The following is a 27,640-nucleotide window of genomic DNA, read 5'->3' as shown; positions in this document are numbered from 1 at the left end:
ATTGAGTGGGAGGAAGGGAGGGAGAGAGAAACATCGACGTGAAAGGGACACATCGAGTGCTTGCCACCCTCATGACCCAACCAGGGCTGGGGACAAACTGCAACCAAGGTACGTGCCCCTAGCGGGAACCGAACCCAGGTCTCTCTGGACTGCAGGCCGATGCTCTAACCACTGAGCCAAACCAGCCAGGGCTCAACCCCTTCATTTTTTAAAGATAACAAGGTATAAAGCAGAAGATGTTAAATGAAAGGTAGAAAATTGTTACATTTTCCACCTTTTTTATATAGAGAACCATAAAATGGTTCTCTAGTGAAGATATTCTGACTCTAACATTGTCTTTAAAAACTTAAAGTAGCAAAGAATGCTTAGGCTATATTATGTTTCTCATCCTCACTTTTATTCTCTTTGCTCCAGTTTTCGCAATCATTTCTAAACCTTATACTTTATGGCTTATTTACAAGCGATTGTAAAATACTCTGCCAATATATCCATTCTCTTGTAAATGGAATATCTCACACATATGTACAAATGTAAATACAAAATGAAAAAAGGGAGCAGCTGTTTGAAGGTGATGCTGATAACAATGTAATAATGCTATTCTGTGAGGTGTATAGGTAACAATGAACTTCTATAGATTTGGATTAATGTGAGTTAATTATTCATTGTAGGGCAAAAGAGAAATGGGTATACATTTTAAGGTACTGTTTCAGAGAAGTGTAGTATGAATTTCCATTGCAACATTTGACAATTTTTCTGTATTTTGATGTTCTCCTTCATTGAACTTCTGCCTTTGCATTAGAAAGCAGTGCCTATAGTGAGCTTTATAATGATCTTTTTACAGACAAGGTTTGATTTCTTTTCGCATTGATAACAAGCAGGCAAAATAAAGGGAGTATAATAGTATTTCATTTTTCACTACTTATCTCCATTTACAGCCGTGCAGTGGGAGATCTTTGTGCATGAAGACAGATTTGTTCTATGGCCTCGGAGTTGGGTGCCGGGGACGATGGCGGCTGCACTGAGCTGGCAAAGCCCCTCTATCTTCAGTACCTGGAGAGGGCCCTCCGGTTGGACCATTTCCTGAGACAGACATCAGCCATCTTCAATAGGAATATTTCCAGGTATGTTAGTGCATCTGCCCACTATGATATTCAGCCATATTTCTGATTCCCATTATTACTGTAGATTTAAGGGTTAAAATACTTTATGATTTTTAGCATGTTTGATGTTCTTCCTTTCACATAAAATGCCGTGAACTTATTTAAAGGAATAAAATGTTTCTTTGAATGTAAAATGTTCAGTCTAGTAACCATAAATTATAATATTTTGCTGGGTCAGCTCTGATTGTGGGTTCGCCATTCTTCAATTTATAGTGATGAAAGTGAAGATGGACTGGATGACAATAATCCTTTATTGCCCCAGTCTGGGGATCCCTTAATACAAGTTAAGGAAGAACCTCCAAATTCATTGCTTGGTGAAACTTCTGGAGCAAGCAGTTCTGGAATGTTAAACACATACTCACTGAATGGAGTTCTACAGTCAGGTCAGTGTGGTGTGAGATCCATCTTTGGACTATCAGTTCTTTTGGGGCAGTCATCCTTTCATTTTATTATTCTTTATGTTTCCTTACACAGAATCAAAATCTGACAAAGGGAATTTATATAATTTCTCTAAGTTGAAGAAAAGCAGGAAATGGCTAAAGGTAAGAGAAGACAATGTTTAGAATTCAAATAACCTACTAACTACAAATAAAGGGAAAGGTATTGACAAATTCTAGCACATTGGCAGAGATTTTTGTAGACATGAGTCTTTTATGCTGGGTGTTTTTAAAGAGATTATAGAGAAGAATCTGGAAGACTCAGTGAAGTTTATTTCAGTAAACATTGTTGAGTACAAAGCACTGTGTGGAGCAGGAGAGTACAAATACATATTAGATAAGATCCTTGCCCTCATTGTCTCACTGACATTGTGATCGGGATATTTAATCTACTTTTCATCTCGTTGAGTAGTTTATTTATTTACTAAGTGTTGATTGAGTGCATCCTAAGTGCCAGATACTGTTGTACACACACAGGATTCCTGCATTGTGGAGCTTACATTCTAATAGAAGGAGGCGGTTAGTAAGCTTGTAAACCAATAAATATGGCTTTACAGAAGTAACACTTCAACTAATTTCTGAATGATTAGAGAGAACTATGTGAAGGTTTAAGATGTGAGCATTTCAATCAGAAGGAATAACTGCAAAAGTTCTAAAAAGGGCCCTGGCCGGTTTGGCTCGAGCAGCCACTCGATGTGTCCCTTTCACGTCGATGTTTCTCTCTCTCTCTCTTCCTCTCCCTCCCACTCTATCTGTACAAAAAATGGAAAAGTGTCCTCGGGTGAGGATAAAAAAAAAAAAAAAAAGTTCTAAAAAGGAAGCAATTCAGTATGTTTTGGGGAGAAATAAGGCCGCTGTGGCTGGAGGACAGTGAATGAGGGCATGGTAGAACATGAGGTTAGAGAGCCTGATCACTTAAGGCCTTTGTACACCATGTTAAGGAGTTTGTATTTTACTCTAGTTACAATGGTAAGTTATTAGAGCAAGAGAGTGGTACAGTCCAGTTAACACTCTTACAAGATTACTGTTATTGACCAAACTGAGTTAAGGATAGCATTTCTTCTATTGAAACTAAGTATTTCTCTATTTCATACTTTTCTTGTGAAGAATGGAAAGTAACTAAAGGTATTCTCTTATTTTCACTAGGCTCTTTAAAAACCCCATGTGTAAAAGGCTTGATTTGCTTCATGTCAGTGAGGCTTTAAGCTGTTGGGAATGCAGAAATCTTTGTTTACCCATCACATTTAAAAAAACAGATACAATTCACATGCCATAAAATCTACCCCTTTAAAGTGTATGACTTAGTAATTTCTAGTATATACATAACGTCTTGTGCATCTGTCACCACTGTCTAATTCCAAAACATTTCCTTCACTCCAGAAAGAAACTTCTGTACTCATTAGCTGTCAACCCCATTCTCTACATCCTCAGCCTCTGGCAACCACTAATCTGTTTTCTGTCTCTGTGGATTTGTCTATTGTGAACATTTCATATAAACAGAATCATATAATATGTTGCCTTTTGTGTCTGGCTTCTTTCACTTAGCATAACATTTCGAGATTCATTTATGAGGTGGCACATATCAGTACTTTATTTTTTTAAAATAAATAAATAAATTAATTAATTAATTTTTATCCTCATCCGACGACATTTTTGCATTTATCTTCAGGTAGAGCAGGAAGGAGAGAGGGAGGAAGAGAGAGAGAAACATCGATGTGAGAGACATACATTGACTGGTTGCCACCTGCACAACCCCAACCAGGCCCAGGGACAAACCGCAGCCGAGGTATGCGCCCTTACGGGAACCGAACCCTGGACTCTGGTCCGTGGGCCAATGCTCTAACCGCTGAGCCAAACTGGCCAGGGCTAATCCTTGTTGTTGATGAATAATATTTTATTATCTGTATAATACTACATTTTGTTTATCCATTCATGAATGGATTTGTTTCTCTATTAGCCATCACAGCTTGCTTTCTATATTCTTTTATATACTAAAAGTAGTTTAGTTTTAGTTTTTTGTTTTTGTTTTTGCTTTGGTATTTGACTTTTTTTTTTATCCTCACCCGAGGACATTTTTCCATTTTTTGTTCAGACAGAGTGGGAGGGAGAGAGAGGAAGAGAGAGAGAAACATCGACATGAAAGGGACACATCGAGTGGCTGCCTCCCGCACGACCCAATCAGGGCCCGGGACAGACTGCAACTGAGGTACGTGCCCTTAGCGGGAACCGAACCTGGGTCTCTCTGGACTGCAGGCCGACACTCTAACCGCTCAGCCAAACCGGCCAAGGTTATATTTTACATTTAAACTATCTTATATATAGTGTTAGTATTTAGTAAATCTAGCTTTGTTGATGTTTATATCATTTACCATGTTTTAGTGATCCTTAATTTGTGCCCACTGGGTTTAGTTGGTATCCTTTTGTTTTTTGATTGAATTGGCAAATAATAATATAAGGGAAACTGGAATGACTGTCCTCTAGCGGTTTTTGTCATTAATTTGAGATCTGGAAAAAAATGTTTGTATTGTCTTGGTTGGTGAACACACAATACAATATATACAGATAATATATTATAGAATTGTACACCTAAAACATACATAATTTTATTAACCAATATCACCCCAATAAATTCAGTTTAAAAAAATGCTTGTACTATAAAAGGAATTGCTTCATAGCAGAAGTTTCATTTTCATTTCCTCCCCTTTTCAGAACATTCTGCTAAGTGATGAATCCAGTGAGGCCGATTCTCAGAGTGAAGACAATGATGACGAAGAGGAGGAAGAGGAGGAAGAGGAGGAGGAAGAACTCAATCTCAGCAGAGAAGAACTTCATAACATGTTGCGGTTGCACAAATATAAGAAACTTCACCAGAATAAGTATAGTAAAGACAAGGAGGTAAGAGTTTCAAAAGACATCTCAGACCATCAAGCTGGGTATTTACCATTTGTGTTCTAGTCATTGAAGATACATCATTTTAACTTTATATTTAGATGGTGGTGGTTGTTATAATAACAGCTTTATCAAAATATATTTCACATACCAAAAAAATTTAGCCTTCTAAGGTACACAGATCAGTGGTTTTGAGTATATTCGTAGAGTTGTATAACTATTATTGCTATCTGATTCAGATTATTTTCGCACTCCAAAAAGAAACCCCACTCCCTTTAGCTGTTGCCCTTCCCCTATTCTCTGCATTCCTCTCAGCTCTAGGCAGTCATCAGTCCACCACTTGTCTCTAGATATTTCGTACAAATGGAAAAACATGTGTCTTTTGTATTCAGTTTCTCTCATTTAGCATAATGTTTTCAAAATTCACTTAGTTGTAGCATATATTAATACTTTGCTTCTTTTTATTGCTAAATAACATTCCATTGTATGGATATACCATATTTTATTTGCATCAGTTGATGAACTAATTGGATTGTTTTTAGTTTTTGGCCATTATGACTAATACTGCCTTGAAGATTGAGTTCAAGTTTTCCGTGTGGATGTGTATTTTCATTTCTCTTGGGTATATATCTAGGAGAGGAATCACTGGGTCATATGGTAACTTTATGCTTACACTTTTTTTTTAAATCCTCACCCGAGGAATTTTTCTCCATTTTTGTTCAATAGAGTGGAAGCAGGGGAGAGGATGAGAGAGAGAGAGAGCGTGACAGAGAGAGAGAGAGAGAGAGAGAAACATCGATGTGAAAGGGACACATCAAGTGGCTGCCTCCCACATGACCCCAACCAGGGCTGGGGATGAATCGCAACCAAGGTACGTGCCCTTGGCTGGAATTGAACCTGTGACTCACTGGTCTGCAGGCCAATGCTCTAACTGCTGAGCCAAACTGGCCAGGGCTATGCCTTCACTTTTAAGGAACTGCCAGACTATTTTCCATAGTGGCTACACCATTTTAAATCTAGTGGGTGGTGGATGGTTTTTTTTTTAACACATTTGCTCTTTGGAAGTGTTCCATCTTGAAAAAACTTTCTGCATATAATAACATTAGATTGATGATAGGTTTTTTGTTTCTCTTTTTGTTTTTTTAATCCTCACTTGAGGATATTTTTCCATTTGTTTTCAGATAGAGAGGGAGGGAAGGAGAGAGAGAAACATCGATTTTAGAGAGGCACATTGACTGGCTGCCTCCTGCATGACCCTGACCAGGGCCAGGGACCAAACCGAAACCAAGGTACGTGGTCTTGACCGGAATTGAACCTGTGACTCCTTGGTTGGAGGGCTCTAACCGCTGAGCCAAACCGACCAGGGCCAGAAATACTATTTTTAATTGAAGTAAAACATGCATATGGGAAGTCCACAGGTTTTAAGTATACAGCTGGATGAGTGCTCATTTAATTTTGACCTTTGACAGAGAACCTTGTAATAGTTCTCCATGTCCCTGTTCTATCCTCATTTCATTCCTTGGACAACTCATTTGGCCATAATCCAGGAAAAGAGATTCGACGGTCGACTACCTAATTCTGATTTTAATTTGTATTTATATTTATATTTACCCATTAGTAATTAGTGTGACAGAATTAATGTGAGCTTTGGGGGTCAATTTAAAGGAAATGTTTGAAAGGATTAAGTACTCCCTGGAAAGAAAAACCAATAGATTATGTATATGTTGTACTTCTGGCAACATAGGCACTATTTATAATATTGTCAGACATCTTTTAGTGAGAGATGAAGAGAGAAAACACTTGAAAGATTGAAGAATTGGGGTGGTTGGTGACTGTTCAAATATAAGACAATAAGCTAGAATAGAAGGCATCAGAGATCTTGGAAAATCTGAGGATCTGTTGGTAGTAGAAATATGGTTTATATCTTGTTGATGAATTCCAAGAGGAAATCTTTCTACAAAGATTTGCATCTTTCAAATACAGGGTAGGTTTACCGTTGTGAGTAGGCGAAACACAGTTTATTTTTGTATTATTTATTACTGTATTATTTTTCATATGAACAAATGTAAACCTACTTTTGCTTTACTCTATGTGTCAGGACTAAGTAAATATTCTGGTGGAGATTCAGAAGCATGAAGGGTTTTCCTTTCTTAAATTGTCTCCAGCAACTTGCCATGTGCATAGCCAATGAACTCATTTTGTTTTGAAGTTTAGGAAATAATTCACTTTGATGTACTAAATCTTTATTGGTCTCTTTATGGGAAGAAGACTGCATTTAGGAGCTGTGGTTTTTCTTTGGCTCAGCTTTCTGTAGTAAAGATGATATGAAGACTGTGGTATATAATACAGATATGGCCTTCTAAAGATCACTATCTTTGCCTGATTCAGTTGCAGCAATACCAGTACTACAGTGCAGGTCTGCTTTCTACATATGACCCTTTCTATGAGCAACAGCGTCACCTTCTTGGACCCAAAAAAAAGAAATTTAAGGAGGAAAAGAAACTTAAAGGTGAGTATACTGACCTACCTTCTGCGTTTACTCATTCTTAGTTTCAGGATTTTGTTTGATCTCCTGATGCATTTGGACTTTGAACATATGCCATGTAGTAATTTGCTTTATCTGATCAACACTAGTCTCCCCGATCTAATTTGTTGTAAGTATTAATCGTACTTATTTTTGATTTATGATCTTTTGTACAATTATGAAGACATAAGAACTATGAATTCCTAGTTTATTCCAATTAGTTTGTTCCTTTTTTATTCTATATACTCCAAATATTGAAAATGCTCTGGGAGTAGAAAAGGTTGGTTATGCACAGGGAAATATGAAGAGTAACATGACGTGTTTGGAATAAGTTATAATTGTTGCTGTATGTGGTGATTTAAAATAGATTACCTCCTGATGATCTTATGTAGTATTTTTTGCATGTTTGCCAGGAAATATTCTTTCCTATCTTGTTGAGCTTTAAGTAGCTGGGAATCAGGAAGGAAATATAAAGGGAAGTTAAACTATATAGGCAGATTTTAATCCTCTGAAGATATGATGTCTACTCAGAAAGACTCCTTTCAGTCTTCTTCCCTTCTTTCTCCCACATCCTCCTTGTTTATCTCTGTTTTCTCATTCTTCATATCCTCCCCCTTTAATTAGGTTTTTGTTCCATGTATAGTTTTCTCTTAAATCTTTGGATCATATTAATTAATTCTTTCTTTTTCTGTTTTTTCTCTTTAGTTACCTTACATTGCCACCAAGTAGAAATGTTTTCTTGTTTTTGACCATTACTTGGCCAATAACACTCCATGAACTTTCTTTCCTGTTGTTGGGTTCAAAAGAAATTCAGTTTTTATGTTTTATTCTGTAATTCTCTTTCACGTGAATGAAGGGAGTATCCGAAGTTCTTTTCCAAGGTAGTGAGATCTTCCGCTTGGACTATTCATGGGTCTGAAAATAAATAGGTAACGAGATAGACATTGCCAGCCTCAGGTGCAATGAGGAAAGAACCTTAAATATATATATATTTTTAGAGAGAGAGAGAAACATCTATGTGAAAGAGAAACATTTATGCTGCCTCCTACACACCCCTTATGTTGAACCCGAAACCCGGGCATGTGTTGTGACTGGGAATTGAGCCGAGACCTCTCAGTTCATGGGATGACGCCCAATCCACTGAGCCACACTGGCAGGGCTTGATTTTTTTTTGTTTTTTAATCCTCACCTGAGGATATTTTTACAGTTTTATCTTCAGACAGAGTGGGAGAGAGAGAGAAAAACATCTATGTGAGAGAGACACATCACATGGTTGCCCCCCTCATGACCCTGACCAGGGTCAGGGATCAAACTGAAACCAGAATTGAACCCATGAATCTTTGGTCCATGGGCCGATGCTCTACTGCTGAGCCAAACCAGCCAGGGCAGGCAAGCTTTTTAAAAATCAGTTATGCCTACATATGTTTTTTCCAGAAGGGTAATATGAAATTAGAGCTAAATTAGCTAGATACTAAACCAAAGATGAAAGTGATGATTTTGAGTCTCATGCTCTACTGACTGAGCTAGCCGGGCATGTCAGAAAGTGATGATTTTAACTTTTTTTTCCTTTATTGATTTTAGAGAGAGAGAGAGAAAGGGAGAGGGAGAGAGAGATACAGAAATCGATAAGAGAGAACATCAATTGGCAGCCTCCTGCATGGCCCCACTGGGGATCAGGCCCACAACCTGGGCATGTGTCCTGACTGGGAATTGAACTGGCAACTCCTTGGTGCATAGGTCAATGCTCAATCAGTGAGCCACACCAGCCGGACAAAAATGATGATTTTAAAGAAACCTCCCAAGAGGAAACTAATCTTGAGACTGAATGTATGATAACCATCTTCTCTTCATTATTAACATTCATGAGAGCCTCAGGGATAGTTTTACAGGGTACTCACTGTTGTGGTGTGAGAGAACCAAGCCTCCAAATGTGACGTGAGAGAACCGAGAGACCACCAGAGCCAAATTAAAGCCAAATGGGAGCAAAGCCAGCCGGCGACTGATCCTGAGTTCTTGGAGACCAGCCCTGGGGCCTCCAAATGTTGTGATGCGACAGAGTCAAAGAAAGACCCACTAGAGAATTGAAGTCCAAATAAGAGCCGATTATTAGCTGGCCGGCATCTGATTCCGAACACCCCTGTGACAGAGTCTTTGGAATCAGCCTGATTTTTTTTTTTAAACAATTTTTACATACTTGTTTTTTTGTTTGTTTGTTTATTTTGTAATCCTCACCTGAGGCTATTTTTCCATTGTTTTTCAGATAGAGTGTGTCTTTATTGGGGGGAGCAAGAGAGAGAGCGAAACATTGATATGAGAGACACACGACTGGCTACCTCCCACACAACCCCAACCAGGGCCTGGGATCGAACCACAGCTGAGGCACGTGCCCTTAACCAGAATTGAACCTGAGACCCTTTGGCCGGAGGCCTACGCTCTAACCACTGAACAAACCAGCCAGGGCTGGGCTTGAATTTTTTTAAAGTGATGAGATTGTTTTGCTGTTTCCTGGGGAGGGAGTGAAACTTTCTGATAGTTTGTTTCTTTTGCAGCCAAGTTGAAAAAAGTGAAGAAAAAAAGGCGAAGGGATGAAGAACTTTCTTCTGAAGAATCCCCTCGTCGCCACCACCACCAGACCAAAGTCTTTGCCAAGTTCTCTCATGATGCACCTCCCCCTGGCATCAAAAAGAAGCACTTATCCATTGAGCAGCTTAATGCACGTCGAAGGAAAGTATGGCTCAGCATTGTGAAAAAGGAACTACCAAAGGTAAGCGAGTGCCTCCAGTACAGGCGGCAAGAGTGTCTTCTCTGCCTGCCCTCTAAAGAGGAGCCATGAGAGCTACATACCTTCATTCTTTAGAAAGGAAGCTAATCTGCTGGAATTAAGAGAATGCTGAGTAGTATTCTATTCAGTTAACTGTTTTTCTAGAATTTGATCAGAATTCACAAGACAAATAATTGTTGTTTGGTGCCCCTTGGCCTTGAGGAAGGCACATAGTTTTATTACATATGGCAATAGAGACTGACAGCAAATAGCTGATAATAGAGGAAATTAAAATAAAATGGTAGAGATATTTCTTGGAGAATTTATAAACATTTGGATGTTACTGAATAATCACAAGCATTAGAAAAAAATATGAATGATTCAAAAGAAACATGTATAAGAATTCTTTTTGCTTTTTTAATAAGTGGTGTGGGAGGGGATGGGGAGAGGAGGTGGAGAAGGGTATAGAACAGACAAATGGTGATAGAAGGAGACTTGACTTGGGGTGATGAACACAGTGTACAGATGATGTATTGTAGAATTTTGCACCTGAAACTTATATAACTTTGTTAACCAGTGTCACCCAATAAATTCAATAAAAAGGAAAAAAAGTGGTGCTGGGACAATGGGGTAGTCATTTGGAAAAAAATAAAACTAGATCTGTGTCACACATGTACTCCAAATGGATTAGGGATCTTAGTGTAAAAAAAATGAAACCATCCAAATACTAGAAGAAAACTATTGCATTCATATTTAACTTTCGTGTAGGAAAAGAGTTTCTAACTGTGACTGAGCATTCAGAAGCAATAAAAGGAAATGTTGATAAATTTGACTTCACAGAATAAATTTTTTCATGACATAAGACAACGGGCAAACTGGGAGAGATTACTTGCATTGCATACCGTGGTCAAAGGGCAGTTATCACTAAAAATAAATAACTCTTAAAAATTGAGAGACAAAGGGCCACTCATTCAGGAGACTAATGGGAAAATGGCATGATTAAACAATTCACAAAGAAAGATATAAAAATGGCCATCAAACATGGTAAAAAGTTTCAAAGTCTCCCATAATTGGAGTAATACAAATTAAAATAACACCTGGTCCTGCAAGGTGTCACTCAAAGGTTAGAGCGCCAGCCCTCACACCAAAGGTTTCTGATTTAATTACCAGTCAAGAGCACATACCTGGGTTGCAGATTCAGTCTCCCTCCCTTCCACTCTCTCTAAAAATCAATGGAAATTATATCCTTGGGTGAGAGTTAATAACAACAACACAAAAAATGAAAAAGAAAAAGAAAATTGGCCCTAAAATCAATCTATTAATTTTTTCTTTTTTCTAATAATTTTTCACCTTGACACCATTTGTCACAGGCAAAAATTAAAAAATATGATGATACATTCTGTTAAGGAGACTGTGGGGAAATAGGCACTTTCATACATTGCTGATAGGAATGCGAATAAGAAAATGCTCTGGAGGGAAAGTTGGCAGTATCTAAAAATCTACATATGCACTTACCTTTCAAACCAACACTTCCACTTTTTGGACTCTGAATCTAAACCTTTAACAATACAAAATACATGTAAGCAAGGTTATTCATTGCAGCATTATTTGTAATTGCAGAGTAATAGAAACAACCTAAAGGTCCATATATGGGGCTTGAATTAAACAATGGTGGATCTACACAGTGGATTATTATGCTGCTGTTAAAAGAATGAGGACGGCCCTGTCAGTGTGGCTCACTGGTTGAGCATTGACCCATGCACCAAGAGGTTGCTGGTTTGATTCCTGGTCAGGGCACATGCCCAGGTTGTGGGCCCAATCCCCAGTGGGGGACATGCAGGAGGCGGCCAATCTATGTTCTCTTTCATTGATGTTTCTATCTCTCTCTCCCTCTCCCTTCCTCTCTCTCTAAAATCAATAAAGGAAAAATATTTTTTTAAAAAAAGGGAATGAGGGCGACCTCACTGAACTGTTATGAAGAATTTCTAGGACATACTGTTAAGTGAAAAACAAAACACAAACAAGCATTGAGAGTATTTACTTTTCATATAAGAAAGGGAACAAAGAAAATGTACAAATAGCCCTGGCCGGTTTGGCTCAGCAATTAGAGTGTCAGCCTATAGATCAGAGAGTCCCGGGTTCGGTTCCTGCTAGGGGCACATACCTCGGTTGCAGTTTGTCCCCGGCCCCAGTTGGGATCGTGTGGGTGGAGACCACTCGATGTGTCTCTTTCACATCAGTGTTTCCCTCTCTTTCTCTTCCTCCCTCTCTCCCTCCCATTCTACCTGAAGATAAATGCAAAAAGAGAAAAGAATAGAAAATGCACAAATAATCTGCTCATTTGTACAAAATAAATTCAAGAAATATAAACCAGAAATTAAAGTGATTAATTCCTTATAAAGGGGATATGGAAAAAGGGTAACAGGGATGCGGAGGGAGTCTTTGAGTATAACTTTTTGCATACTGATTTTTAGAACCATAGTAGTATTTCACGTACTCCTGACATGTACACTCACAATAAACAAAACAATTAAACCAACCAGGATGTAGGTGGAGAGGGATGTATGTAGGTAAAAGGAATAAAAACAAGAACAGCCCTGGCCGGTTTGGCTCAGCAGTTAGATTATTGGCTCGTAGACCAAAGAGTCTCCAGTTTGATTCCGGTCAAGGGCACTCACTTCGGTTTTGGTTCGATCCCTGGCCCTGGTAGGAGTCATGTGGGAGGCAATCAGTTGATGTGTCTCTCTCACATCATTGTATCTCTTTCTCTCTCTCCCTCTCTCCCACTCTATCTGAAGATAAATGGGAAAGTAACCTTAGGTGAGGATTAAAAAAAAACACCCAGGAACAAATGAACTTAATTATATTAGAAATGAGTAACATACTCAAGTTGCAGCAAGTGGGGAATTAACAAACTCACCTAGCCCTGGCTGGTTTGGCTCAGCGGTTAGAGCGTCAGAGAGACCCGAGTTTGGTTCCCGCTGAGGGTGCATACTTCGGTTGCAGTTTGTCCCCGGCCCTGGTTGGTTGTGCGGGTGGCAGCCACTTGATGTGTTGTTGTCTCTCTCTCTCTCTCTTTCTCTCTCTTCCTCTCTCCCTCCCACTCTATCTGAACCAAAAATGGGGGAAAAAATGCCCACGGGTGAGGATTAAAAAAACAACAACACCTAAGTAACTGAAGAGAACAGTATTTTGACTGAATATGATATGTAAAGCTAAAGTTCAAAAGAGCTATACATATGTGCCATGACTGGCAAAGTAAAAGTGGTTCTAACAGGAAAATGAGTTAGCACTTTTGAAACTACTTAATGTGTATATTAGGATTGAACAAATAAATGTTTTGTAGATGACAGCCAGTTTATCACTGTTGGAGAAAGAAGTTGTAAGTAAGGAAAAGGGAAGGGGAAAGTTAAAAAGAAGTCTGTTAAGTTTGTTTAGAATCAGAGACATCAGTATAAATTAGTGGTTTTTCATACACATATAGATAAATACAGAAATAGTGTTGGGTGTTTACGCTTGGATTAGTATACATTTTATCCTAGCTCTGTTTGCTGAGAGGGCCTAGGAGCAGTGACATCCCAGTAACAGTGAGTATACCTAGCACTCAGACCTTGATTTCTAAACACCTTTTATTCTCTAAGAAAAGAAAACTAGGGCTCCTAGTTTCTGGAATAGTTTGTTCCAAAACTTGGCAGGGAAAATACAAGGTGAGCCTTAAATATCTTGTGTCAGAAAATAAGGAAGTGTTCGATAAAGATGGAAGGATGGGGGGGCGTATCAAAAGATCACAGGAACCAACATGAAGGGGATGCTCATGGCCAAAGTTAGAGTAGTATGTACAAGAAAATATGTAATGATAATTCTAGATTTTAAACCATAGAATAAAGAAATATTAATGAGCTTATGATGTTACAAATAAATGAATAAACAAGAAGGTAAGGTAGAAGGAACAATACTTCTTTACAATAGAATTCCAATTAGTAAATATAGAAGGAAGGAAGGAAATAGAGAATCGTTACACAAACACTACAGTAATAATTGTTGCAAACTGGATCCATTGATGAATGCTAAAATTAGAGGGCAAACGTTAGAGGAGAAACAACTTGCATAGATTCAAAGTATCTGCCCCAGCATACATATTTTAGTACAAAGTGAAAGAAAACTGCTAGAATGTACTTGAACCAAATGATCAAAGTAAACATCATAGTAATACAAATTTTGACATCATAAACTCCTTGATGTGATCCGCTGAGAACAACGCATCATTTCTGTGGAATTCTGCCAAAATGCATGATGTAGAAAACCACAAATTTGGGGATCTTTAAAAAAAGAAACTGATTGCTGCTTTTCAGAAGTGTCAAGGACATGAAAGAGAAGAATTGAGGTTATGTTACATACAGGAAGAGACTAAGGAGAAATGCAACTAGCCCGGGCCGGTTTGGCTCAGCGGTTAGAGCGTTGGCCTGCGGTCTGGAGAAATGCAACTAAATGCAATGTGGGATCCAGTGTAGCATCCTGTAACAGTAAAAGGATATTAGTGGGAAAACTGTTGACATTCAAATAAGACCTGGGTTTAGGTTTAGTTAATATTCAAAAAGTTTTTTAAAATATGTGGCAGGAATAGTGCAAGGAACTGCCAGGTATCCTTTATTCATATTTTGCAGTTATTTGTCTCATTTGCTTTTTTACATAAATTTATACTTTTTTCTCACCATTTTGGAGTTTGAGACTTTGTGCTAAACTCACTCCTAATAATTCAGTGTAAATTTTTAAAGAAAAAGGACATCTTGTCATATATAACCACAGTTCAGTCATAAAAATAATCTGATCCACTGACCATAATTCAGGTTTCATCAGTTATCTAAGTAATATTCTCTACGGTGCTTCCCCCGTCCCTTTATTGATTTTAGAGAGAGAAGGGGAGAGAGATAGAAACATTGATGAGAGAGATCATCTACTGACTGTCTCCTGCATGCCCCCTACTGGGGATCAAGCCCACAACCTGGGCATGTGCCCTGATTGGGAATCGAACCCCCGAACTCTTGGTGCATGAGGTGACGCTCAACCATTGAGCCACCCCAGCCGGGCTATAGTGCTTTTTTTCTTTACTGGTTCAGTCTAGTATCCAATCTAGAACAACATGTTGCATTAAGTTTTCTTGTCTCTAATCTTGAATCTGAAACAATTTCACAGCCTTCATCTTTCATGATATTGTTATTTTTGAAGAGTATAGGCCATTTATTTTGTAGAATGTTTCTGAATTTGTGTTTGTATGATGTTACCTCATGATTAAATTTGGATTATACATTTTTGGCAGGATTACCAGGGGCATGATGTGTCCTCCTTTGTATGTCACATCAGGAGGCACATGACACACCTGTCCCAATATTGGTGTTGTTAGCTTTGATCACTTGGTATGGTGGTTCTTCTTTACTGTACAGTTACTAGTGTTTCCACCTAGAAATTTGTAAGTGTTTCTGACAGAAAGTTCATATATGAGCATTCTTGATGGGAACAGTTATGAGGAAACATGCTTTGTACCTGGTGAGGAGGCTTCAGATGATGTCCTTCCTATAAGGAATTCAATGGAAATAATTGAGATTCTTGTCTCTAAAGTGGTAACAGCTGCTTAAGAATTAGTAAGAGAAAGTTTTTGGTAAAATGCCTTAAAAATTCCTTAAGCAGACAGTCTGAGTTGGGAATATGATAGAAATGTCTTTCATACCCTCTAACTTTGAACCCATTGTTTCTTCAAAATCAAGGAGAGTTCATTAGCAGTCAGAGAACCCCTCAGCTCTGCCTCTTCTGTGTCTTCACCTGTCACAAATGAATCATCATGGGAAATTCAATTTCTTTAAACTGAAGTGGAAGACATAATAAGCAACTCAAGTTTGCTGGGTCGTCTTGTGTTAGGTCTGCCTGAGAATTTTTTGTTGTGGAAGATGATGCTTAAGTGGTGGCAGAAATTGAGTAATAGAGGCAGCAGGTTTGCCCTGGGTGGAGGTGGGGCTACAATCACAAACTGGGGGGCTAATTTACCTTTCTTCTAATAGTTTCTGTATCTGAGTACCCTGTTATCTCAGCTTCTTTGCACATCAGCCTAGGGAAGCTGTGTATTTTAACAAGAATGATACTAGGGTTAGGGTATGGTGTTACATTTTCCTAGTTCACTTTCAGCCTTAAATATAACTTAAATTCTTTCCAGAAGTGTACAGGAGATCCTAAGGCAGTAACAGCACTTGCTTATTCTTCTTAATGCTTCTTCAGTAGATTTATGTGTGGTTCTTGAGTCAGTAATGTATCTTGAATATGCTTCACTTGATGCTTTATATATATATTTAAAAAAATTTTTTTTTCTTTATTGATTTTTGAGAGAGAGGAAGGGAGAGGCAGAGAGAGAGACAGAAACATTGATGAGAGAGAACATTGATTGGGCGCCTCCTGCATGCCCCACACTGGGGATTGGGCACACAACTTGGGCATGTGCCCTGACCAGTAATCGACCTGCAGACCTCTTGGTGCATGGGTCGACGCTCAACCACAGAGCCATACCAGCTGGGTTATATTTTAACCCTCAAGTTGAATAAAAGACAGTGTTAGTACATAATCTGTTCTCAAAAAGGAATCCTAAATGAAATATTGTTTTTAAATGTTTTAGGCCAACAAACAGAAAGCTTCAGCTCGTAACCTGTTTCTCACCAATAGCCGAAAGGTAAAACAGTAGTTTTATGTTTTCCATGTTATATTTTACTGAAGTGTGTTCTTGTTCTTTGTATCCTTGCTTGCTGCTCTTGTCTCTTGTGTCCTATTGATAATGAATCTAATAGTACCTAAGAGAGGTTTTATTTATGTATTTATTTTTAATTTTTAATTTATTTTTTTGTTACCGATGTTTCTCCTTTTTTACCCCATTGGCACCCCCCTCCCCACCTCACCCCCACCCCTTCCCTGGCTTTGTTGTCCATGTCCATTGGTCATGCATACATGCATATAAGTTCTGTGTTTTAGCTCCTCCCACCCCCACCCCCTCTTCTGAGGGATGTCAGTCTGTGCCCTACTTCCATATTTCTGGGTCTACCGTATTCCTCAGACTGTTATGTTTATTATATTCTGTATATAAGTGAGATCATGTGGTATTTGTCTTTTTCTGCTTGGCTTATTTCACTTAGGATAATACTTTCCAGGTCCCCCTAAGAGAGTTTTTAAATGTTTTCAGTCTATTTTATAAATAAAATTGTTCTTTCTCACATTTCTGGTATTTGAACCTTTTTTGGTAAGGTCATAGCCCATTCTTTAATTCCTTGGGCAGACCACAGAATCTTCCTGTGCTCAGTCTTTTCATCTAAGAAATTATGATATTAATACCTTCCCTTAGCAGTGGTTCTCAACCTTCCTAATGCTGCAACCGTTTAATATAGTTCCTCATGTTGTGGTGACCCCCCAACCATAAAATTATTTTTGTTGCTACTTCATAACTGTAATTTTGCTATTGTTATGTCCTAGGCGACCCCTGTGAAAGGGTCGTTTAACCCCCAAAGGGGTCGCAACCCACAGGTTGAGAACCGCTGCCTTAGAGGGAAGTAAACATAGCTTCCTTTGAGAGTTGTGAGGATCTGATGAGGTAATATTTCTAGTTGATATTTTCCTGGGCTAGTTAATCACTCATCCTCAGTTTCCTCATCTATAAAGTGAGGATGAATACCAACTTTGTAGAGTTTTTGTGAAGAATATAATATATTAAATAGCTTAATATATGTTAAACTTAGATTGGTGCTTAGCATATAATAAGCATTGATAGCTGTTATTATTAATGTGTGTGATAATACTTTGTATCTTCTCAGCACATCTAAGATTATTATACCTTCTTTTTTCATCTTCTAAGGCATTATGTCTACAGATTTCTCATCCCTGATACTATCTTGGGGTCTGAGACTGGATTATAGTACTGTTCAGGGATGTTAATCCTATTGGGGGAGAAAGAGATGTGGCCATAGGAGGACTTTATACACTGAACAGAATGAGGAATGCTGTGGTTTGGAGCCCTGGGATCACTGGCCCTGGTGTTGGTTCCTCCATTGTGATAACGTTGTCATCTGTAGCTTGCCCACCAGTGCATGAAGGAGGTGCGTCGAGCAGCCTTGCAGGCCCAGAAGAACTGTAAAGAGACCTTGCCTCGTGCCCGCCGCCTTACCAAGGAGATGCTTCTGTACTGGAAGAAGTATGAGAAAGTAGAGAAGGAACACCGTAAGCGAGCTGAGAAGGAAGCCTTAGAGCAACGGAAGTTGGATGAAGAAATGCGGGAGGTAGGACAATAATAGCATAACATTTTGAAGACCCCAATTGCTGCAGCCATATCAAGAGATTGTTTTTAAGACATTAATTTTGAGGATGGTGCTTTTAGTCCAGAAGGCTAATTCTGTTCTAATTCTTTCAATAAGGCCCTCTCCTTGGCCTTCAACTCTCTTTTATGCTAATTTCTTCTATTCTTTGCAGCCTATTCCTTTGTATTTCTAGAGGACAAAAAAAGAGAGAGAGAGAGGAGAAAAGAAAAATGAACAGAAGTAAAAGAAAACAACTCACAGCTTGTTTTGGCTTTGTTCCAGGTGCTGGCTTCAGTTTTGATTTGTTGAAAGATAGGGCTGTTTGCCAAATTTTGGGCCAGATAGGGACAATGGACAACTAGCCCAGTTTTCTGAGACCCACCCCTGACCTACTTTGTTGTTTTAACCTGCAGCTAGTCTTGCTAAGTCTGATGTAGGCTGAGTTTATTGTTCTGGGAAGCAAGAGGGGGAGAAGAGGACAAACTTACTGTTTTCCCATTGGTAAACCAGTTGGCATGAGTGGAGGGAAAGTTGAGGTCTGGAGAAAGAAAGAGATTCAAAAGAGTGGACATTTTCTTTCAGTATGGGTAGTGCTTTTGCCAAAGCAGAGCTGTGAAGCCTTTCCTGAGTTACTGATCTTCCCTTCTTTTTTTTTTTTTATCCTCACCTGAGGACATCCTTCCATACTTTGTTCAGATAGAGTGGGAGGGAGAGAGAGAGAGAAACATCGACGTGAAAGGGACACATTGAGTGGCCACCACCCACACAGCCCAACCAGGGCCGGGGACAAACTGCAACCGAGGTACATGCCCCTAGCGGGAACCGAACCCAGGTCTCTCTGGACCACAGGCCAACGCTCTAACCGCTGAGCCAAACCAGCCAGGGCTGATCTTCCTTTCTTTATCATGCCTTTGAGAATGAATATGAGTTTTGCCCAATTCTCTTAAGTCCCCTGGGTAACTTGTATCTTTGCGTTCAAGATAAACATATTATTGAATTAATAAACATGTTAACGCTGTTAGGAATACTTAGTTTAGAGGCATTGAAGAGTTAGCCACAGATCATGAAGTTTTGCAAGCAGCTTGGCTTATGATCTAGGTTTGTGAGACATTCTCCTAATTATGTTGATAGCTAACTGATGACAGTTTATCTGTGGTTATATTGACTTGTGTGTCTTTGTCTCTGAACTTTAAAGTGACATTACTCCTTTTTGTTTTAATTTTAGAAAGATTTTCTTGACTGTACTTTAGCTTTGGGACATGAGCATTTGTATCTGTTATGAAAAATAAGCTCAGTGTTTTCTCAAACTCTCTGATTTTCTTCTAATTTGGCTCAAGTGCTATAAAATCCTAAAAAAAGGAAAAAGAAAAAGAATAGTTTTATGTAGCATACTTTTGGACTTGGGTCCTTTCTTGGCCTTGTTTCTTACATTATTTTTGTTTTTTGGGGGGAAAGTAGATCTAAGGATAAATCAAATACACTTTGTAGGTATTTTATTTTAAAATAGTTAATGAAAAATAATGCCTTTAGTTTCATATTTATTGTGTATACTGTATTCCATATAATTTGGTCTTTGAGGTATTTGTTTACTTTGATGAATGATTTTATTTATTGAAACAATAATTATTTTTCTTACCAGGTTATTTCAGAGGCACTTTGAATTTAGCATTTTTACATTTAAAAAAAGTATGAGTTTGTGTGTGTGTGTGTATTTGGTCTATATTCATGTTTTGTAACTATCATTATCACAGATAAACTATAAGTTGTTTTGAGGAGCAATTTCTTTCTTTGATTGGCTTCTTCTCAAGTATTTTCTGCCCTGACTTTAAGAATAATTTGCCCTGGCTGGTTTTGCTCAGGTTTTGGTTAGAGCATTGGCCTGTGGACCGAAGGGTCAAGGGTTTGATTCTGTTCAAGGACACTAGCTCCTAGTTACTTACTTTGATTTTTGGTGATAGATGAAGAAAAGTTTTTGACATGTTTACATTTTTTAAAATAATGAATCTATGCAAATGTATCTGTCACCCAGGTTATAAAATAAAATATGTAGCTTGAATTCAGTTGGTGTCTCAGTGCCACTATAGAAAAGTAATATAGTAACTTAATAAACATTTTAAACAGAAGCCTAATGGAGAAAAGATTTCATATTATAAAGGAGAGCGAAACATAGGTTATTATTAGACTATAAATGAAAATTATTTGTTTTTAGTACCATTGACTTGGTTGTTATAAAATTGTTCATTAGCCGTTTTCACCTTTCTAAAGGTAAAGCATTTGTAAAAGAATTATATGCAGCCCTGGCTGATTTGGCTCAGCGGTTGGAGCGTCGACCTGCAGACCAGAGAGTCCCGGGTTCGGTTCCCTCTAGGGGCACGTACCAAACTAAAAAAAAGAATTATATGCAAACTATATATAGGTTTGGTGAATTCTGTTGATTACCTCTTGTATGTGATTAATGGTGTGATTCTCTTTTCACTTCAACATTTTTCCTGTTTAGGCCAAGAGGCAACAGCGAAAGCTGAACTTCCTAATCACCCAGACAGAGTTATATGCCCATTTTATGAGTCGCAAACGAGACATGGGTCATGATGGGATCCAAGAAGAAATCCTAAGGAAACTGGAAGATAGTTCTACCCAGAGACAAATTGACATTGGTGGAGGGGTGGTAGTTAACATCACCCAGGAGGATTATGGTGAGTCCTAAATCAAAAATTAGAGGAAGCAGCCTGGCCGGTGTTGACCCATGCACCAAGAGGTTGCTGGTTCGATTCCCGGTCAGGGCACATGCCCAGGTTGTGGGCCCAATCCCCAGTGGAGGGCATGCAGGAGGTGGTCAGTCGATGTTCTCTCTCATCGATGTTTCTATCTATCTCTCCCTCTCCTTTCCTCTCTCTCTAAAATCAATAAAGAAAAAATATTTAAAAAAAAAAAATTAGAGGAAGCAGGCAGGTACCCTCCTTTTTTTCATATGTAAGCTTATACACATGATTAATTCTTGCAAGGTTTTGATAGGTAATATTGATAAGCAAAAGGGAATTTATTGTACTGGAGTAGGAAAATCTGAATGTTTCTATAAAACAAGCATATAAAAATAACTTTTATTTAAGTATTTGGAAAGGAAAGGGTCAGGTTATATGCTCTTATAAGTTTGGGAATATTTTATATGTTCTTATTTGTCAGTAGGAATAGAAGGTTAGTAGAAACCAGAAGAATTCAATGAACATGTTTCAGAAGAGAACATCATCTCTCACATAACAAGGTTGTTGGTGATGCAAGTCAGGCACGAGAAAGAAACTGTTTAGTTTTGGTATTTTTGTGACCACAGAGAGGGAGGAATTGGAATGAAGTTTGAGAGGAATTTCACAGAGAATAGTGATCAAGGTCATATTGAGCTGAGAATAAAAAGAATGGGGGTGCTTCAGAGTATCTTGGGAGTTACACGTGTCTGTATTTCTTCTTTTGGAATACTTTCACCTGGCATAAATATATCACAATTTTGAATCCTAATTGTCTTATTTTCCTGGCTTTGACATTGCTTCGTGCAAGAAATCCAGAATTGGGAGACTGGAGCTTAGTCTCTTGGCAAACTTTTTTTTTTTTTAATCTTTACCTGAGGATATATATAGTTCATTTTAGAGAGAGGAATGCAATGGGGAGGGGGGGGCCATCGATTGGTTGCCTCTCATACACACCTTGTCCAGGGATAGAATCCGAAACCTAGGTATGTGTCATGACCAGGAATCGAACCTGCAACCTTTTGGTGTACAGGATGATGCTCCAACCAACTGAGCCACCAGCCCGGGCTCCTGGTAATTTTTTTGAGTTGGTTTTGGCTATTGGAGACCATGGCAGCCCTCTGCCTCCACTGCAGCTTCCAGGTCGTTACTTCTTACTTCTGTCAAGTACTTAATTTGAGCCTTTCTGCCCCCTCATCCTTCATGAACCTAGGGATAAGTAGAATGGGGGAGTCACGGATCCAAACATGTTGATGTGAATTGCATCTTTGAACAAGATCAAATAATGAGGTAGATAATCTATAAGTTTTCCTTTTCAGATAGTAACCATTTCAAAGCCCAGGCCCTGAAGAATGCTGAAAATGCGTACCATATTCATCAAGCTCGGGTGAGTCTTAAAAATGAAAAGATAAACTGTAATGGGCCCTGGAAATACCCCACAACCTTTTTTGTTTTTTAATTCTCACCAGAGGATATTTTTTTTTGTTGATTTTTAGATACTGTGAAAGGGAGGGGAGAGACAGAAAAACATCAATGTGAGAGACACATAGATTGATTGCCTCCCTGACTGGGGCCAAGGACCAAACCTGCAACTCAGTATGTGCCTTTGACCAGGAAGCAAACCCACAACCCTTTGGTTTGTGGGCCAGCGCTGTAACCACCGCCAGGGCACCTTTTACTTGGGTGGTCTTCCTTTAGTCTTAATCATATTTTTAGTTAAAAACATTGGCGAATTTGTGTATGTGTAGGTGATTGAGGAAAGGTGGAAAATGAGCAATCATATGTTTCAGCTTCAGGGATATGTTGATTGAAGCTAGACAATTTCCCTGGTTTGTTTTTTTTTCTATTTTGTCTTCTTGAGTAACCATTGGAAGCATAGCAGGAAATGCATCATGGTTGTTTGGTGAAAAGACCACATTCTAGCTTGTCGAGAGCTATATTATGCGTTAAGAAAACTGCTAAGTTAGTACCTTCTTTCACTTTGGTAATAATTTGTTTATTCATGATATAATGTTATTTAATGAAACCAGAAAGAAACTCCAGTTAGATTGGATTAAGATAACACAATTTAATATACTGCATAGAAACCCATATATAACTTCAGTGGGGTATAAGTCAAGGATAGACACAAACGCGACCTTTCCACCAACCCCAGCCAATCAAATTTATATCATAATTTGAATAAATTTCTAGGCCTTGGCTGGGTACCTCAGTTGGTTAGTGTTGTCCCAGTATGCCAAGGTTGTGTGTTTGATCTCTGATCAAGGTATATACAAAGAAACAAGCAAAGAATACATAAATAAGTGGAACAACAAATCAGTGTTTTTCTCTCTCCCTTACTCTCTCTAAAGTCAATAAATAATTTTAAAATATATATCAAAACATTTTAATATAGTTTATTTTAAAGTATTAATAATATACTTTGTTGTTTTTTATGTAATATGATATATTATTTTACTTTACAAGATTATAGCATCAGAAATTTTGTTCCATTTAGCCCAAAAGAGATATGTTGCCATTGTGAATTTTATTTGATTTTCTTACATTTTTCTTCTAATAAATTTTTATTTTCCAGACAAGGTCATTTGATGAAGATGCAAAAGAAAGTCGAACAGCTGCCCTACGGGCAGCAAACAAGTCCGGCAGTGGGTTTGGGGAGAGTTACAGCCTGGCAAATCCCTCTATCCGGGCTGGTGAGGATATTCCACAGCCCACAATTTTTAATGGCAAATTAAAAGGTTATCAGCTGAAAGGCATGAATTGGTTGGCAAATCTCTATGAACAGGTAAATTTTAGAATTATATTATACCTGTTATCTTTCATTTGCTACCTGTTTTCCTAAAGTTATTTGTTCAGTGTATTGTGAAATGAGCACAAGATAATGTTTTAGATTTCATTTTTTTTTAAAAAAGCTTTATTTTTGCCCGGCCAGTGTAGTTCAGTGGTTGAGCATCAACCCATGCATCAAGAGGTCACCAGTTTGATTCCCAGTCAGGACACATGCCCAGGTTGTGGACCCAATCCTCAGTAGGGGCATGCAGGAGGCAGCCAATCAGTGTTCTCTCTCATTGATGTTTCTCTCTCGCTCTCTCCCTCTCCCTTCCTCTCTCTCTTAAAAAACAAACAAAACCAATCAGTAAAGAAAAAATAGTAATAAAAGGCTTTATCCTCCTGACAAATTCTTTTTTATCCTCACCCGAGGACATTTTTCCATTTTTTGTTCAGATAGAGTGGGAGGGAGAAAGAGGAAGAGCGAGAGAGAGAAACATCAACATGAAAGGGACACCTTGAGTGGCTGCCACCCGCACAACCAACCAGGGCTGGGGACAAAGCACAACCGAGATACGCGCCCTTAGCGGGAACCGAACCTGGGTCTCTTCGGACCGCAGGCCGACGCTCTAACTGCTGAGCCAAACTGGCCAGGGCCTGACAAAATCTTTAAAAAAATAATTTAAAATTTTAAGTTTGTTTTTTAAAAAATCTTTATTGTTGAGAGTATTACAGGTGTCCCTGCTTCCCCCCCTCAATCCCCCCCACACACACATACTTAGTTCCATTACCCCCCCGCCCCCCAGGCCTTCACTACTCTATTGCCTGTGTCCATGGGCACACAATACTTATAAGTAATTTCTTCTTACCCAGCCCTTTCCCTCTGAGATTTGGCTGTCTGAGACACAAGAAAAATGATGAAACTTGTTGGAAAAATTGTTTTCTAGTTTTGGGGGTTTTTTCTTTTTATTTCCTAGGATCTGTTATAGCTTCATTTTTACTAAATTAAAAAAAAATAAAGAAAGAAATGTTTAAACTAAAAAAAGCTTTATTCTTTATAAAAAAGATTTTCTTATTTAGTCCTCATTTGAGGATATTTTCCCACTGATTTTCAGACAGAGTGGGAGGGAGCGAGGGAAGAAGAGAAAGAAAGAGAGAGAGAGAGAGAAACATCTGTGTGAGAGAGAGACACTGATAAGTTACCTCCTGTACAACCCTGACCAGGGCTGGGAACCAAACTGCAACTGAGTTATGTGCCTTTGACCAGAATAGCACCCATGACTCTTTGGTCTGAAGGCTGATGCTCTAACCACTGAGCCAAACCGGCCCGGGTGACAAGAGAATATTTTTAACCTGGAGATTTTATTGGAGAATATTTGTATTATATATAGTTTGTCTTAGGTGGTCTTGATAAGTGGTTGTTTGCTTTTTTGCTTGTGTTAGATTAGCTAAAAAACTGGCTTCATGGTTCAAAGTTGTAGCTGTGGAATTGACAAAAGGAATAATTATAGCAGTGGATAAAGTGCTGAAGCTGGGTATCTCTAGTCACTTTTGTTTGAACAAGTTTAACATTTTGATTAGTTCTTTTTGGCAGTAAGTTTAACCTGTATGATGGAACGTGAGAGGTGTTAACGATGTGTGTTTTTCTTTCTAGGGTATTAATGGCATTCTTGCAGATGAAATGGGCCTTGGTAAAACGGTACAGAGCATTGCCCTCCTGGCCCATCTGGCTGAGGTGGGTAGATGCCATCTTTCCATTTTTTTCTCTCTAGACCGTAGGGCTATTTTCTATTGAGAATCAGCCATTATTAAGCACCATGTTAAGCTCTGTAGCATATCAAGACTATAGCACTTGCTCCTTGTCTTAAGGTCTTTACAGAGTGACATAATGTAGTGAAACATTTTGATTTTCAAGAAGACTAGGACAGCTTTTGAGCATGTTTGGTTTGGCATCCTCCCTCACCACTTCCATCCTCAGCTGAGAACCACCAGTGTGGTGGCAAAGACAGTGTATGTTTAGATCAGAGGATCTGAGTTCACATTTCAAGTATACACTTACTAGCAGTGTAAACTGGCAGTTCATGTAACCTCTTTGACCTGACTCTAATGTTCTAAGGTTATTTCTACTTCTGCAAACTTCTTGAGAATTAAATGAGAAAATATAGGTAAAAGCATTTGAAAAAAAAGCAAAAGCTCTATACCTATTAGATAATAGTAAAGTTGTTATGATCATCTAGTATAGGGGAAAGCAACACATACAAGTCAGTATATTCTATGTGCTTTGTGAATGATATAAGAGGTGGGTGGGGAGTGGCAATAATTGCTTGCTATTTTTTCCCCAAAGTGAGTATGAACAACTTCCTGTGTTAACATAGAATATTACTGAGTGTGCATATATGTTGGATAAACACCATTTCTCTTGTTACCGTGTGCTTTTTATTATTAAAACTGCTCTTGTCATTAATTATAATTTTCAAATTAAATTATAATTCAAATTATACTTCAGTTTTCCTGCAGTTGGCTAACCCAGTTTTTCTGTTTCAGAGAGAGAACATTTGGGGACCTTTCTTAATAATTTCACCTGCTTCTACACTTAACAATTGGCATCAGGAGTTTACTAGATTTGTTCCTAAATTCAAGGTAAAAATCAATCCAACAAAAAATTCTGTTGCTCTTTAAAATAAACTTTCTGACTCTTCTGCCGCCTTGCTTATTTAATTGCTCATAATGATTTTTAATTTCTTGCCCCCATTTTTATTTTCAAAATATCTTCCATACATTTTCTATAAAAGTTACAATGGTAATAATAAGAGAGCATATTATATCTTTATGCGTCATAAGTGAGAAACCCAAAGTCCAATTTGAGTGATTTGCTACGCTGGCCACATGAATTGACACTCTTGGTCAAACTATCATAATAGAAAATATCTACCTTGCTGGTTTAACATAGATGTTTGGCAAATCATCATCAGGGCACATACCCTGTAATAATACATGGCATTGTCGTCATCCCCACCCCTATTCATAAATTATTTATTTTCTTAATTCTCCAAAGCCAGAACTTTAGTCTTAGTCCAAATTAGGACTAAGGTAGATAAGGTAATTTCTAAGGTAGATAATATAAAATTTGATTTTAACTAATTCAGAGGAAAAGAATTGAGATTGAGGTAAGAAGTGATCAGCAAGGAAGTATATTGCATCAAGGTGACTAAGACACAAACAAGACTTAAACAGGTTTATTTATTTTTTATTTTTTTAATCCTTGACATTTTTGCATTTATCTTCAGATAGAGTGGGAGGAAGAGAGAGAGAGAGAGAAACATTGATGTGAGAGACACACATCAAGCGGCTGCCACCCATACGACCCCAACCAGGGCTGGGGACAAACTGCAGTCGAGGTATGTGCCCTTAGTGGGAACCAAACCCAGGACTCTCTGGTCCACTGGCCGATGCTCTAACCACTGAGCAAAACCGGCCAGGACAATTAAATAGGTTTAATTATAAAAAATTGTCGGAATATAAGACAATGGGTAGGATTTATTTTATTGTTTGCAAGTAAAAGGGGTATATGAGTTAAATATATATTCTGTCCCTAAGGAATATAATAATAATGAAGTTGCATGGTGAGGGGGATTTTATGGAATTCTGTGTATCAAGATATTGACGTGATCTCTCTGATTTTGGGCCTCCATAGTAATGATGGATCTCAAGCAGTTTAAAGGGTACACATGATAGGATGAAATGGGAAGCAGATATTTTTCTGTCATATGCTTTGTTAAGGAATAGGGATATGTCTGGGATATTCTATTTTGGGACACCATTATGACTTTGGCCCCAACTTGTGGCTGAATTATAGATTTAGAAACTTTACAAAGCTCGTTAGGCATATAGCTTTTAACTTCACTGACTCATTTTTAACTTTCTAAGAAGATAATGCAGTCAACTAAGGCAGTTTGTTGAATTTTTTCTATAGAGTTGTTTGTCATATGGGATATGGAGCCTCCCCATCTTTTTTTTCAATCCTCACCTGAGGATATCATTATT

The 27,640-nt window shown here is 38.3% G+C and overlaps 1 protein-coding gene across 4 annotated transcripts in view; it reads left to right on the top strand.

The window, feature by feature from the left end:
- Nucleotides 1-935: 935 nt before the first annotated feature.
- INO80 (INO80 complex ATPase subunit) overlaps nt 936-27,640 on the top strand; it is a 120,747-nt gene continuing 94,042 nt past the window's right edge. For 2 of the 4 annotated variants that reach the window (XM_036259610.1, XM_036259606.1), the window contains exons 1-13: nt 936-1,121; nt 1,374-1,543; nt 1,635-1,702; nt 4,307-4,492; nt 6,875-6,995; nt 9,560-9,774; nt 16,430-16,483; nt 17,871-18,074; nt 20,590-20,785; nt 22,147-22,214; nt 23,403-23,612; nt 25,251-25,331; nt 26,141-26,236. In XM_036259610.1, coding sequence (XP_036115503.1) covers nt 979-1,121; nt 1,374-1,543; nt 1,635-1,702; nt 4,307-4,492; nt 6,875-6,995; nt 9,560-9,774; nt 16,430-16,483; nt 17,871-18,074; nt 20,590-20,785; nt 22,147-22,214; nt 23,403-23,612; nt 25,251-25,331; nt 26,141-26,236 — 1,812 coding nt within the window. In that variant the 5' untranslated portion in view covers nt 936-978. Of the gene's footprint in view, nt 1,122-1,338; nt 1,544-1,634; nt 1,703-4,306; nt 4,493-6,874; nt 6,996-9,559; nt 9,775-16,429; nt 16,484-17,870; nt 18,075-20,589; nt 20,786-22,146; nt 22,215-23,402; nt 23,613-25,250; nt 25,332-26,140; nt 26,237-27,640 lie in introns of all 4 variants that reach the window. The other 2 variants (XM_036259616.1, XM_036259621.1) reach the window with 2 other exon arrangements.

This window comes from Molossus molossus, unplaced genomic scaffold (genome assembly GCF_014108415.1).
Source record: "Molossus molossus isolate mMolMol1 unplaced genomic scaffold, mMolMol1.p scaffold_m16_p_1, whole genome shotgun sequence".
NCBI classification, from domain to species: domain Eukaryota; kingdom Metazoa; phylum Chordata; class Mammalia; order Chiroptera; family Molossidae; genus Molossus; species Molossus molossus.
Note: the sequence above shows the minus strand (reverse complement) of the source record. Positions and strands in the feature narration are given on the sequence as shown.